General features: G+C 37.7%; 1 protein-coding gene across 10 annotated transcripts in view; it reads right to left on the bottom strand.

Annotated features, from left to right (window-relative positions):
• Positions 1–12087, bottom strand: part of THADA (THADA armadillo repeat containing) — a 167381-nt gene that overhangs the window by 147477 nt on the left and 7817 nt on the right. For 8 of the 10 annotated variants that reach the window (XR_008576303.1, XM_054819825.1, XM_054819822.1 and 5 more), the window contains exons 10-20: positions 11696–11916; positions 10021–10712; positions 8907–9058; positions 8609–8764; positions 6392–6514; positions 5339–5462; positions 3736–3884; positions 2668–2878; positions 1770–1905; positions 1284–1420; positions 691–849 (exon numbers count right to left, since the gene is read on the bottom strand). Coding sequence is in view for 9 of the 10 variants with exons in the window: in XM_054819825.1 (XP_054675800.1) it covers positions 691–849; positions 1284–1420; positions 1770–1905; positions 2668–2878; positions 3736–3884; positions 5339–5462; positions 6392–6514; positions 8609–8764; positions 8907–9058; positions 10021–10712; positions 11696–11916 (2260 nt within the window). In the remaining variant the exon portion in view is untranslated. The other 2 variants (XM_054819827.1, XM_054819828.1) reach the window with 2 other exon arrangements.

The raw sequence follows: 12087 nt of genomic DNA, 5'->3' as shown, positions 1-12087 counted from the left end.
ACCATGAAACAAAACATATGGCCCAACCAAAACTATTTTAAACGTAGGAAAAAACATGTGTGGAAAGAAACCTCCAATATTTGAGACTTAAAAACCTTGCATAAACTATTTAAAAATGTACAGATCTTCTATAAATTTATTCTGGCATACACTACATACACCAAAGTTTACAATTTCTTTATCGCTGTAAGGCTCAATTTCATAGCTGCTATTCATTAAAGTAGACAAATACTATCTAACAGTTTACCACTGGAATCTTTCATATAGAACCTTCTGCTTATGTAATTTCATGCAACAAGTTTTACCGGATGAACATATTCCTCACTAGTCTTGTGTACACTGGAGAGGGAAATCACACTAACACCTTTCAACAAGAAACGCATTAAAAGCGTTGCTTGACAGAAAAGGTGTTAAAGATTACCTGGCCAGTGCAGTTAAGGCAATAGAGTCTAGGCCAGCATCAAAACAACTCATTTTCACTTGTGCTCTAAGAGACATTAACCACAATCTTCCAGAAACACAGTGAATCAGTCTTTAAAACCATGCCCATGAATAACTAGCTTCTGACAGATTTATTGAAGAACTGAAACATTATACGGAGCAACCAACGTCCAATTTTGATCACCCACGTAAAATGCCTACTCTATAAAGAATATCTTGATTTAATTACCAATACAGCATTGGATTTACCTCTCATTTCTGTGCAAATATTTTTCACTGGCCTGTGGTCAGCCAGCTTTTCAGACTCTACTTTGCAGTGTTCTTTCAAAGTTTTCACTTGCATAAAGTAATCATTTGTGTCCTGGGGTTGTATCTCATGCAGAATCATCTGCAGACGACCTGTGCTTTCTACACATTAAACAAGAGGGAAATTTAAGATGGTTTTGGTTTTTATTTCCAGTTCTTCATAGAAATTGAATTCATTGAAAGTAAGTACAAAAGAAAACTATTAGCACTAAAAACCAAATATAAATAAAACTATGGTGATTACAAGGATTAAGGAAGAAAGAAAAGTGGACTTTACAACTTTACAGTCATGTTTTGAAACAAATGCAACAACACCATCTGCAAACACAAATGGTGTGTTGTTTTCTTTTTCAGTGCAGAAGTCAAGACAACCTCTATCAGAAGTTAAGAGAGTGGCTTAAAATTATGACGTAAAATGAGAAATGGAAAGTGAGGCATGCTAGCTCTAGTTCTGAATCACTGTAAGACAAACAGAACTCTAGGAGCTCCAGATTTTAACACAATTCTTTTGGGGATTTGTTTGTTTGCTTGTTTACCTGAATCACTATCCATTGGAATAAGACCCTCTGGTGATGAGCTCTGCACTACTGGTGATACTACAGCAGAGAGTTTGTATGACATCAGAATGAGCCTGGCCACCATTTCCTTCCATTCAGCTATCAATGTCAAGTTACTTAAAAAAAACCAAACACAAAATCACAAACAAAAACCAACACAACATGGATTAAAAATTATTTTATATTTAAAAGAAAGAAGTGAAATTACAAACACTTCCACAACAGTATTTATGAAAACTATAAATAGGGTACGGTTTGAAAAGCCCTAAGACTGAGTTTAACACATACAAAGGAAGTCTCCAACAGCTAGCTGAACAGTGCAGCAGCCAGTACAGGTTCTAAAAGCCACGGGTACTAGATTTCATTACAAATAACACTGTATGCTTTTATGTTCTCCTGAGCAGCTCTTCCACTGTGCTTAAATACGGGGTTACGACTTATTATTTAGCAGTATGTTTTACTTACTTCAAAGGTAATTGCTGCAAAGCCCCAGTTATACAATGCACTCTCCCATACATTGGGAACGATGCTGCTGCTTGAAGCAGAGACTTCTTAGCTTGAAATATTTCTTCTTCAACATTCACCAACAAAAGCTTGATAACTAAAGTTTTAAAAAGTACAGATTTACATTATACATACACACATATATTGCATTTTCTGAGAAACACATCTGCTTTAAAGAAATAGGAATAAATCCTGTTTACACAGCAATTTCCTTGTTTATATTTTCACTCTTCTGTCATTTAAATAAAAGTTTTTGTTGATTTTCAGTCACCTAAACACCAGCAATATTTGTTTCAGTCAATTTAGTCTGTCTATCTGAATCAAAGAGCAGCTGTGAAAAGCACAGCCCAGATACTATACTCAGGGACAATCCCACAGCTCATGATGAAGTCAAAGGAAGTTACCTACCACATACTACAAGTCAGACTTCACCCTTAGAACCAGGTTGATACAACAACATCTTGTAAATAACCTGCAAATATCAAGTACTGGAACACGACAGAGATCAGCTACGGCTGCCTTTGCTCTGGGTGAGCAAGCTCTTAGAGGAAGCAGAAGTTCCTTTCCTGCACTTTCTGTGCACAGCTTCATCAGGCAACCTCAATGTCGCTTTCCCTCTGATCAAAATCATAACAAAAGCCATCTTCTAAGAACATATGATAGCCTCAATGTGAACAGGACTGGATTAAGATCTTACTAAGGTGCCTGGCTTCTTAACAGCAAAACAAAATATACTTAAAAACCTATTAGAAATAAGCATCTCTTACTCGTTATGCCTCCTACCACAAGCCTTGAGGAAAAGCAGTAAGGTTTCAAATAAATATAAAAAATATGGGAGTTCATTTCCCCAAAAGCTTACCTGTTAAGGTGTTCTTCTCCACTGTACTTACTGATGGGCTTTCATCCATCTGGGGGTTATGCTCAACCCATTTTCCTAAACAAGTATGGTGTAGTTCTTTGTAATGTACTAAAAAGTTCAACAAATATGAAGCAGTGACACAATCATATGGCTTGGTACTTGTGCTAAGATCCATTGCTGCTTGGAATAGGAGATCTAGATCTTCAGAATCCTGAAAAAAGCCAATATTGCTCATTTTATTGAGCTCCTACATTGATTTAATTAAGCTACTTAGCACCCTGGAATCTAAGAACCTGTTTTTCAGTAAGTTTGCTGGCACATATTTCTTAAGAAATGCTTATTTTGTACACTGATCACCTTACATTCAAAACATGCACCTGTATGTATTTAGCAAAGATACAATTACATACACAGTGAGGATGGGGACAGTCCTTAATAAAGCACTAGTCAAACATGCTGCACTTCATAGGAAGATGGGTTTGTTAGGGTTTTTTTTTGTCAAAATACTGTGTTTTATATGCTAACGGACATCACAGAGAAGCATAGTTTGTCTGGAAGTGCTATTTGTTCACCAGTACTTATGAATTTAAAAGTCACTTTTTATGAAGCAATAAACGGAAAAATCAGTATCAAGTCAAAAGGTAAAATTTAGAAGAAATCAAAAAGACAATCAGATAATAAAATCTGAGACCAATCAGAAAGAAAAAGAAACAGAGCTGAATTTCTTAAAACTACAAGAGTAAGCAAGTCAAAATGTCTCAATCATTTCCAAAGGGAAGTCAGAGCTAAGCAAGGAGCTTGCATTAACTATTTCTCTGATAGTTCAAAGGCACACCCAATGCACTTCCCAAACTCCTTCATCCATTAGTGAAGCAAGACTCCTCAGGTCAGGGCAGAAGCTGTGTAAAAATATACAGAAGATGCAAGCGATGAACACTACTGCAGGCAACTTGGACCGACTTCTAATTTTCAGGAATTATGCCTTGTACCCAACCCAAGTACCTGGTATACTATAGAACATTCATCTTTCAGGAAATTACTCCCTTTAAACTGTTTTTAATTACATACCTGTAAATTAAATGCAACATCATGTAGTTTCATCAAAAGCCCAAATGCCAGAACTTTTACTTCCTCAAAAGTACTGGCAAAACACTGGATCAAAGTTCGGACACGAGCAGAATCAATCTCCTGATTCAACTGAAAAACTTGTGCCTGGCCTGTTCAAAGAAATCAACGCTTTACATAGTTTGCTCTAATTCTTTCCAGAATAAGAACTGTATTCCCATTTTGCTTAGCTATGCTAAACGAAGTATTAAAATAAAATATAGCTAAAACATTATTTTAATATTACTTCTCTTAATAGGTTTTAAAATGCCATGTTTGCTGTTGGGGAAAAAAAAAGTTTATCATATCCAAAAAGTTACTCTCAGTAATACAGAAAGTTACTGTCAAAACCAGAATCCCCTTTATTCACATTCAATTCAGCATTCAATATAACCTTTATTTTAGCTTTGCTTAAAGATTCTTTTCCTAGAAGCATGTAATACTAGAAACTAGTATGTAAAACTAGAAACCTCTCAAAAAAGGTTTAAAACTTCAGTGTCTTTTGGGGTTTGGTTTTTGGGGTTCTTTTTGTCACAGGAAATATCCTCTAAAATGGAAGCCATTACAATTTTTTGCTTTTAATTTAGATTTAAAGGAGTCGTGACTTCTGGCGACTGACCTAATGCTGTAAAGAAGCCAGAAGTTTTAGGATGTAAACAAGTGCACCATATTCCAGCACAGAACACATCAGCAGCTAAATCTCCTTTACAGAAGGAACATCAGGCTTCTGAAATCCTAAAGCTGCCATTATAAACAACTCTCAATACAACTTTCTATTAGAAAAAAAAGCAGCAATAACATACTACAAACTCATAATAATAAACTTAATGTGTTCATGATTTATCACGGGTTTTGAGAAAAGATCTACCAAGAAGGCATTTTTTCTTCCCTCTCAAAAATCAACTTTTATCTTACACATCTCATTTCTTTTAAAAAAAAAAAAGTTACAATTTAAGACTGAAAACATACTTTTATACTGGCTGTATGACCCAGAGACAAGATTTAGCAAGACCATCAATACTCCAAGGCTCTAACTAATACTTCTTGAATTGGGGTTGTCATAAAATTGTGAAGAAAATTTAAAATAACAGCAGTACAACATTATAAACCATCCAATTTAAGTGTTCTTTATTTAGTATAAACTATCATGATGATATGGAAGCCTTTTCAATCAAGGGTTCTTATGGTCTCAACATTTTAAATTACATATTATCAAGATGTTAGAACAGGAAAAGGGAGTAAACTTAAAATACATATTGTTGTCCAAAAGTTTTCTTCATAATAACAAAAATTCATTGAAAAACCTAGCTAAAAAATAGGCTATGCAAAACAACCCCCAATTTATGGAAGATATTCAACAGGCCATAAATACTTGTATTTACCTCAACATTCCATTTTCCAAAAAAAGTTACTATCCTTCCTTCATGTAAAATGAAAGCAATACAGGAAATGCCACAGAAATTAAGGACTAAAATATAATTTTATTTTGACAGAAATTAGCTAGCTAGTTTAAAAGAGTTTTCTTCAATACCTCCCATTCCTACAGTCTATAAATTAGGTGTCTCACCTTTTGGAACATAAAATATTTCTGCTATTAATCCTAAAATACTCAGTGCAGAAAATCTGGTTGGGTGTGACGAACCGGGAAAGAGTGCCTCGAAAAGTCTGTTGCATACAGATGACATGAAATCCTGAAAATCACAAAAGCGATTTTAAGATAGTTTGCTTGCTGCCCTGCAAACAGAAGTCTAAGTAACTGAACTCAGGACATTCTGCTTTACATGTTACCCCCAAAATTATGACCTTACGGTTTATTTTGGAAGAATGGGAGGCCAACCTTCATAGTACTGACAAATTTCTTGTTTCCTAGAGTACAGTGAAGGCTGGAAAATTGTCAGTTTTTAAAAAAGTTTCCCTTCCCCACTCCCATAAAAAGATGACCATTGTATCAAAACCTTGAAAATTAGTTGAACTAGAAAAGAAGAACTCAAGACAAGACACGGTTCAACATAAAGAAACTGATTATGTGAGCCTTCAAATAGGAAGAAAGGACAAATACTAAAGAAGTCTTCATATGGAAGTCTTTGTGCTGAAGCTCTGTCATTCATTCTCTCACTGATCGTTCTGGAGATCTAGAACAAGGTTGAAGCTCAAGGGATCTGTATTTCAAGCCCAAGTAATGCACATCTTGTAAAACTTGCTACTAAACTGCCAGCAGCTGACAGGATGTTTACCTGAAAATTTTAGTTTGGACTGGGGGTACATCTCCAGTTGTTCCCCACTTACTGCTGTTTCAGTTCACATCATGAAACAATTACTCAGAAAATAATCTTCATTGCTTTTGGACAAAATTAACCTTAAAAGATACCCTCCAAATACTTATGAGCCCTTAGTTCATGAGAGAAAAATGTATTTCGTCAAAATGAACTCACATAAGTGCATACAGAGTTGACAAGGTCCTCAGCGCTGTTTTGCTTCACAGGTTTCTTCCTTCTGCGCTGCACTACTTCCTGACACCGACACAGCCTGACTTACCCAGAGGTGTTCTCAAGAACAATTAACTCTCTCTCAAAAACACTATTCCACCTCTTATATTTGTATCTCTAGCGGTCTAACTTACTTTGTATTGCTGCAAAATCCCCAAAGGATGCTTTTCAGTTGAGGTTTCAAGTAATTCTTGCTTGGTTTTATTTTGCTCCAATTTATAAAGCACCTGGGAACTTTCTTGTATCCTACAAAATAACTTTTAAAACAAAAGCAAAACATAGATAAGGCAAGAATCATTGACAATTAAATAAGGGAAAGGGAGATTTTAAGCTTATTTTCCAGATCATATTGCTTGTAATTTTTAAAAAGTTTGCATACAGTATAACACAAAACAGATCCTTCTCTCTCCACTCCAAAACCAAGTTTTTTGCTCCCCAACTCTCTTGTGACCAACCTTTCTCCTCTTCCCTCTGCACCTCCAACACCTTCTTCCACCTTCCTCCTTAAATTTGTGCCTAGTCTTCTCCTCCCACCTCCCCATTTTCTATGGAACATATGTTCCTCTACAAAAAAAGCTCAATTAATGCATATAATTTTTACAGCTTCAGTGTCTCTTACGGAGTTTGACTCACCTCAGGAGTGCTTCCCCCAGCTCTTTTATTGCCCACTAGTATTATTTCCTCTCTTAATACACTCCCTCTAACACGCTTTTTCCATCTCATATTCCTCAGTCTGCACCAAGTGAGAATGGAAAGAGACAGACTTCTGCTCTTTTGTTTCTGCCAAACCTATTCCCTCATTCCCCCCCTCCCCTGTTTCAAATTAATTATTTTCTCCTTCCACACTGTTTGCTTTTGCCATTACCATCTTCCAAAACATTCTTTATACATACACGGTTTCCTCATTTTATCTATATCCTTCTACCATGTGACTTTGGCAACTTCACAACGTTGACACACTCAATCCCTGCAGACAGCCACACGTGTCCCAGTTTGGACTGAGATAGAGTTAATTTTCTTTCTGGCAGCTGGTATAGTGCTATGTTTTGGATTTAGTATGAGAATGACGTTGATAACACACTGATGTTTTAGTTGTTGCTAGGTAGTTGCAGTGTCTACGCTAAGTCAAGGACTTTTCAGCTTCCCACGCCCTGCCAGGTGCACAAGAAGCTGGGAGAGCACAGCCAGGACAGCTGGCCCAGGCTGGCCAGAGGGAGATTCCCTGCCATATCACATCATGCTCCACACAGAACTGGGGAAGCTAGCTGGGAGGCGGGATAGCTGCTCAGAAACAGACTGGGCATTGAGGTTTTTTTCTTCTGCATGTGGTGAGCAATTGCATTTGTGCATCACTTCTTTTATATATATTATGAGGACAGGCTGAGAGAGTTGGGATTGTTCAGCCTCGGAGAAGAGAAGGCTCCGGGGAGATCTAATTGCGGCTTACCAGTACCTGAAGGGGCCTACAGGGAAGATGGTGAGGGACTGTTTATCAGGGAGTGTAGTGACAGGACAAGGGGGAATGGGTTCAAGCTGAAGGAGGGTAGATTTAGATTTGATGTTAGAAAGAAATTCTTTACTGTGAGAGTGGTGAGGCACTGGAACAGGTTGCCCAGAGAGGTTGTGGAGGCCCCATCCCTGGAAGTGTTCAAGGCCAGGTTGGATGAGGCTTTGGGCAATGTGGTCTAGTGGAGGGTGTCCCTGCCCGCAGCAGGGGGGTTGGAACGAGATGGTCTTTGAGGTCCCTTCCAACCCAAACCATTCTATGATTCTATTATTATCATCTTCCTTTGCTATCCTATTAAACTGTCTTTATCTCAACCCACGAGTTTTTTTTCCTCACTCTCCTCCCCATCCCCTTGCGGGGGTGGAAAGGGTGAGCGAGCAGCTGCGTGGTGCTCAGTTACTGGCTGGGGTTAAACCACAAACATGTCATGCTGTTCCCTTAATATTCCTCTACCTTGTCTTCCAAGGCAGGTTGCTGAGGCAGATCAAGTGACTGTGAATTTGCCTGAGGTCACGTGAACGTGCCTGGTGCAACACAAGGTCCATTGCTTACTCTATGGCACATTGCTATTGGTAAAGTACGCATACGGTGACAGGTTAAGTAACACTCTCTACCATTCATGAGCAAGTTACTGTGCCTCTCAATTTTTTTGTTTAAGTCATCCTTGCCTGCGATGACTTATCACCATTCAGGTGGGTAATACATACAACATAGACTTGGTCTCACAGCTTCCACTCTTTCAGATGAACAACTTCATAACATACTCAGTAGAACTGGGGTTTTTTAAAATGCTATATAAATAACATAATAGGCACAATAGACATTGTTTATCATTTGAAATTACCTTTCTCAGTAAAGAACATATCTGTTGCCTCACTGAAGGAGACTGGCTGTTCAAGTTGTACGTTATAAAAAATTGAATTAGTTGCATTTCTTCCATAGACACAATTTCCGTGCTACGATGGGTTTCACAAAGTAAACCTAAAGCATCAATGCAAACCTGAAAGATATTTAGATATTAACCACAAAAGAGTTACAGCCACCTATGATGATACCTTTGTTTTAAAACAATGCTGACACAGCGCTTAGGATCGAAGCAATTCTTCCATTTTAAAGACACAAAACCCCCATTGCCCCTTTACCTGATTGTGCTGATGAACTAGACCTTGTTTTATACATTCAGTGGATACAAGACCATTGCTCATGATATTTGAAAGTTCCAGGTGTCCATGAGCCCTGGCTGTTCTCAGGCATGCCATTAACGCTCCAAGAGCTCCTCTAGTACTGCGAGAGCCTAAAGAAAATGAAAACCAGTAATAATTATAGTTTGATTAACACAAACAATGTATTAATTGCAGTGCTTGTCAGAAATTCCCAATACCTCCAACATATGAGCACTACTCCCCTTTTATTTTTTACCCCATTAACCCCAAAAGACAGTGTCTATCATAGATTAAACTAGCTCTAAATCACCTGGTTCCCAAAAATCTTTGTCTTGAACATATCATATGAAAAAAAGGACCTTTTGAAGTCTCACAAGCCCTTATTTTAGAATTACACTCAATTATGTCAAAAACTACAAGAGAATCATAGAATGGTTTGGGTTGGAAGGGACCTCAAAGACCATCTAGTTCCAACCCTCCTGCCATGGGCAGGGACACCCTCCACTAGACCAGGTTGCCCAAAGCCCCATCCAACCTGGCCTTGAACACTTCCAGGGAGGGGGCCTCCACAACCTCTCTGGGCAACCTGTTCCAGAGCCTCACCACTCTCACAGTAAAGAATTTCTTTCTAACATCTAATCTAAATCGACCCTCCTTCAGCTTAAACCCATTCCCCCTTGTCCTGTCACTACACTCCCTGATAAACAGTCCCTCACCATCTTTCCTGTAGGCCCCTTCAGGTACTGATCATAAATCTCATATCCACATATTTGCAACAAACCCCCCCCAGTCTGTAAAGCCTGTAAAGAACAGAAAAATAGTAGAAAAAAATACTGATATATAACAAAGATCGGTATATAGAGAACAGTAAGGCACTCACAGTTAGGATACTAATTATTTTGCTCATGGCATGAAGACACACTGATGATTACTATGAATTCCACCTTGAAATACTAACAGCAATAATGACCATATGGAATTTTTCTCACAAATTAATTCTAATACTAATAGATCAGAAAACCACATTTCTGAGATTTAAAAAAAAAAATCAACAAACCAATCATAATTACAAATACAATTTTTATTTTCTTACCTAGGTTAGCATCTGCAGAAGCTTGAAGAATTCTAATCATGTAGCTCAGACTGTCAGGGCTACATTTGAGCAATTTTGGTAAATAGTAATCTATTATGTAAGTAGTTTGGTCATGGTTGCCTTCACACAGTATTACAAGAAGAGGAGAAACCCAGATGTCATGCCACTGGTCAATCCAGGTGCTTTCTTGAAAACTCAAAGTAAAATGGGTTTTGTGATTTGTAAACATGGTTTCCAAAAGATCACTAGCATAGGGTGCAAGAGATTGATCATTCATCACGTTCAAGATTTGTACTGGAATTGTTCTGTCCAACTGTAATATATTTTCAGTGCCCACGCACTCCACAAGAGAGCCAAGTGAAGCGTATTTCCCTTTTACATGCCATTCCAAGCTTAGTAAATGCTTTATCAGCTTTGCAAAGAATGGGTCTGATTTTTCATTGGATCCAGTAATGGTGGTTCGGTGTATCTGAAGAAGATTCTTGAATATCAGTTTGGTTTGGTGTCTAACAGCATCCAGAGGGTGTTCCCAGTGTGTATAAATGTATTCCAGCAGCTTCCCAATTATGTCCGAATTCCCGTTAAGTTTGATTTTTAGATCTGGGGAGCCTGAAATGAGGGCAGCTAGTGCTGAACTAGTCCAAATAGCAAAGATTCTAGACAAAGACGTTGCCATACTGGATTCCTTTAACCTTTTAAAAAGAATAAAAAGTTCATTATTTGCATTTGTGATTAAAAAAAAAAAAAAAAAATTATTCATCACATTAGTTTACCTCACACCAAAACAGGTAATGAGGCACTAACCATTCATTGAAGAAAAGGAATCAATGCAAAAAGGAGGTGATGAATTGGATGTTGCAAAGCGTATGCTCAGTCACCTGACATGCTGTTACCTGGTCACAGATAAAGCCCTACATATGCGGAAAAGAAACCTGACAAGCCCCTACACTTGCTATTTTAAAAACAAAAATAAAAATTAAAATCCACATGCTAATATTTGAGCAGCATTATGGTATTGCATGCTTACTGAAAATCTTGAAAATATGGAAAATTTTTGATTGCCATATAAACCCATTGAAAACTGAGTACCATGTGTGCAAAAACAAAATCACAAAACTGACCTCCAAGGCAGAAACAAAGGTTGAACTGAATATACGTTTTAATCTCCTATCCAATAGTGCTAGTAGTCCATTAGATGCAAGTAGTCGACACTTGCAAGCAGAAAAAAAAAATTAAAATTCATCTTACTTCAAGTATTCCACTCATTGGCACACCTTGTTTTCTTCTGTACTTTTAATAGCAGAGGAGGTGACGTCCTGAAAATAAAGTTTATCTGTCGACATAACAACTGATTTTGCCATACCTTAATATCAGGTAGTTGGTAAACTAATTTCACTTAAATGGGAAAAACAAAATTTCATTTTAGCATGCAAGACAAAATTGTAACTTAGACCTACCTATGCAATATCAAGATATAATATTTTTCAAACTTAGAGTTATTCTGAATATATATAAAAAGGTGACGCAATACGTGGCAGAAACTAATATTATCACACTGAAAACATCAAAGAGTTATTCCACCAGAAGCATATGAGCCGTGCAAAAATATAACTAAGAAGATCAAGGCTGTCCCCGCCCCAAACAAGAAACAATACGAATCAAAACACAGGCTTACTCTGAACTCAGAGACAACAAGACTGATACGATATCTAATAACAGCTTCTCTCCATTTTCACCCATGCTGCCATTCTTCCATTCCAGCATAGCCAGTGCTCCATGGCAAAGAAAGAGAAGGACCGAGTCAGGGAGTTCTCCCGTACACAGAGTCCCACAGCTACTCACAAACCATGCTGGCACGCCTGCGTGTTTCATCAACCCAAGAAGCAAGTCACTGACCTGTAATAGCAAAATAACACCCGTTACAGTATCTCAGCACAGGAGGAAAGCTGTTCTGTGCATAACTGCAAATCTCAGAAGATCTGAAGAGATTTCTTGTACATTGTTTTTCTCAAATTCAAAAACCTAGTCTTATTATTTCATACACCAAGGAGAGAATAAAGGATTTAC

Source organism: Grus americana, chromosome 3, assembly GCF_028858705.1.
Source record: "Grus americana isolate bGruAme1 chromosome 3, bGruAme1.mat, whole genome shotgun sequence".
In the NCBI taxonomy this organism is placed as follows: domain Eukaryota; kingdom Metazoa; phylum Chordata; class Aves; order Gruiformes; family Gruidae; genus Grus; species Grus americana.
The sequence above is the reverse complement of the archived record's forward strand: the minus strand, read 5'-3'. Positions and strand labels throughout refer to the sequence as shown.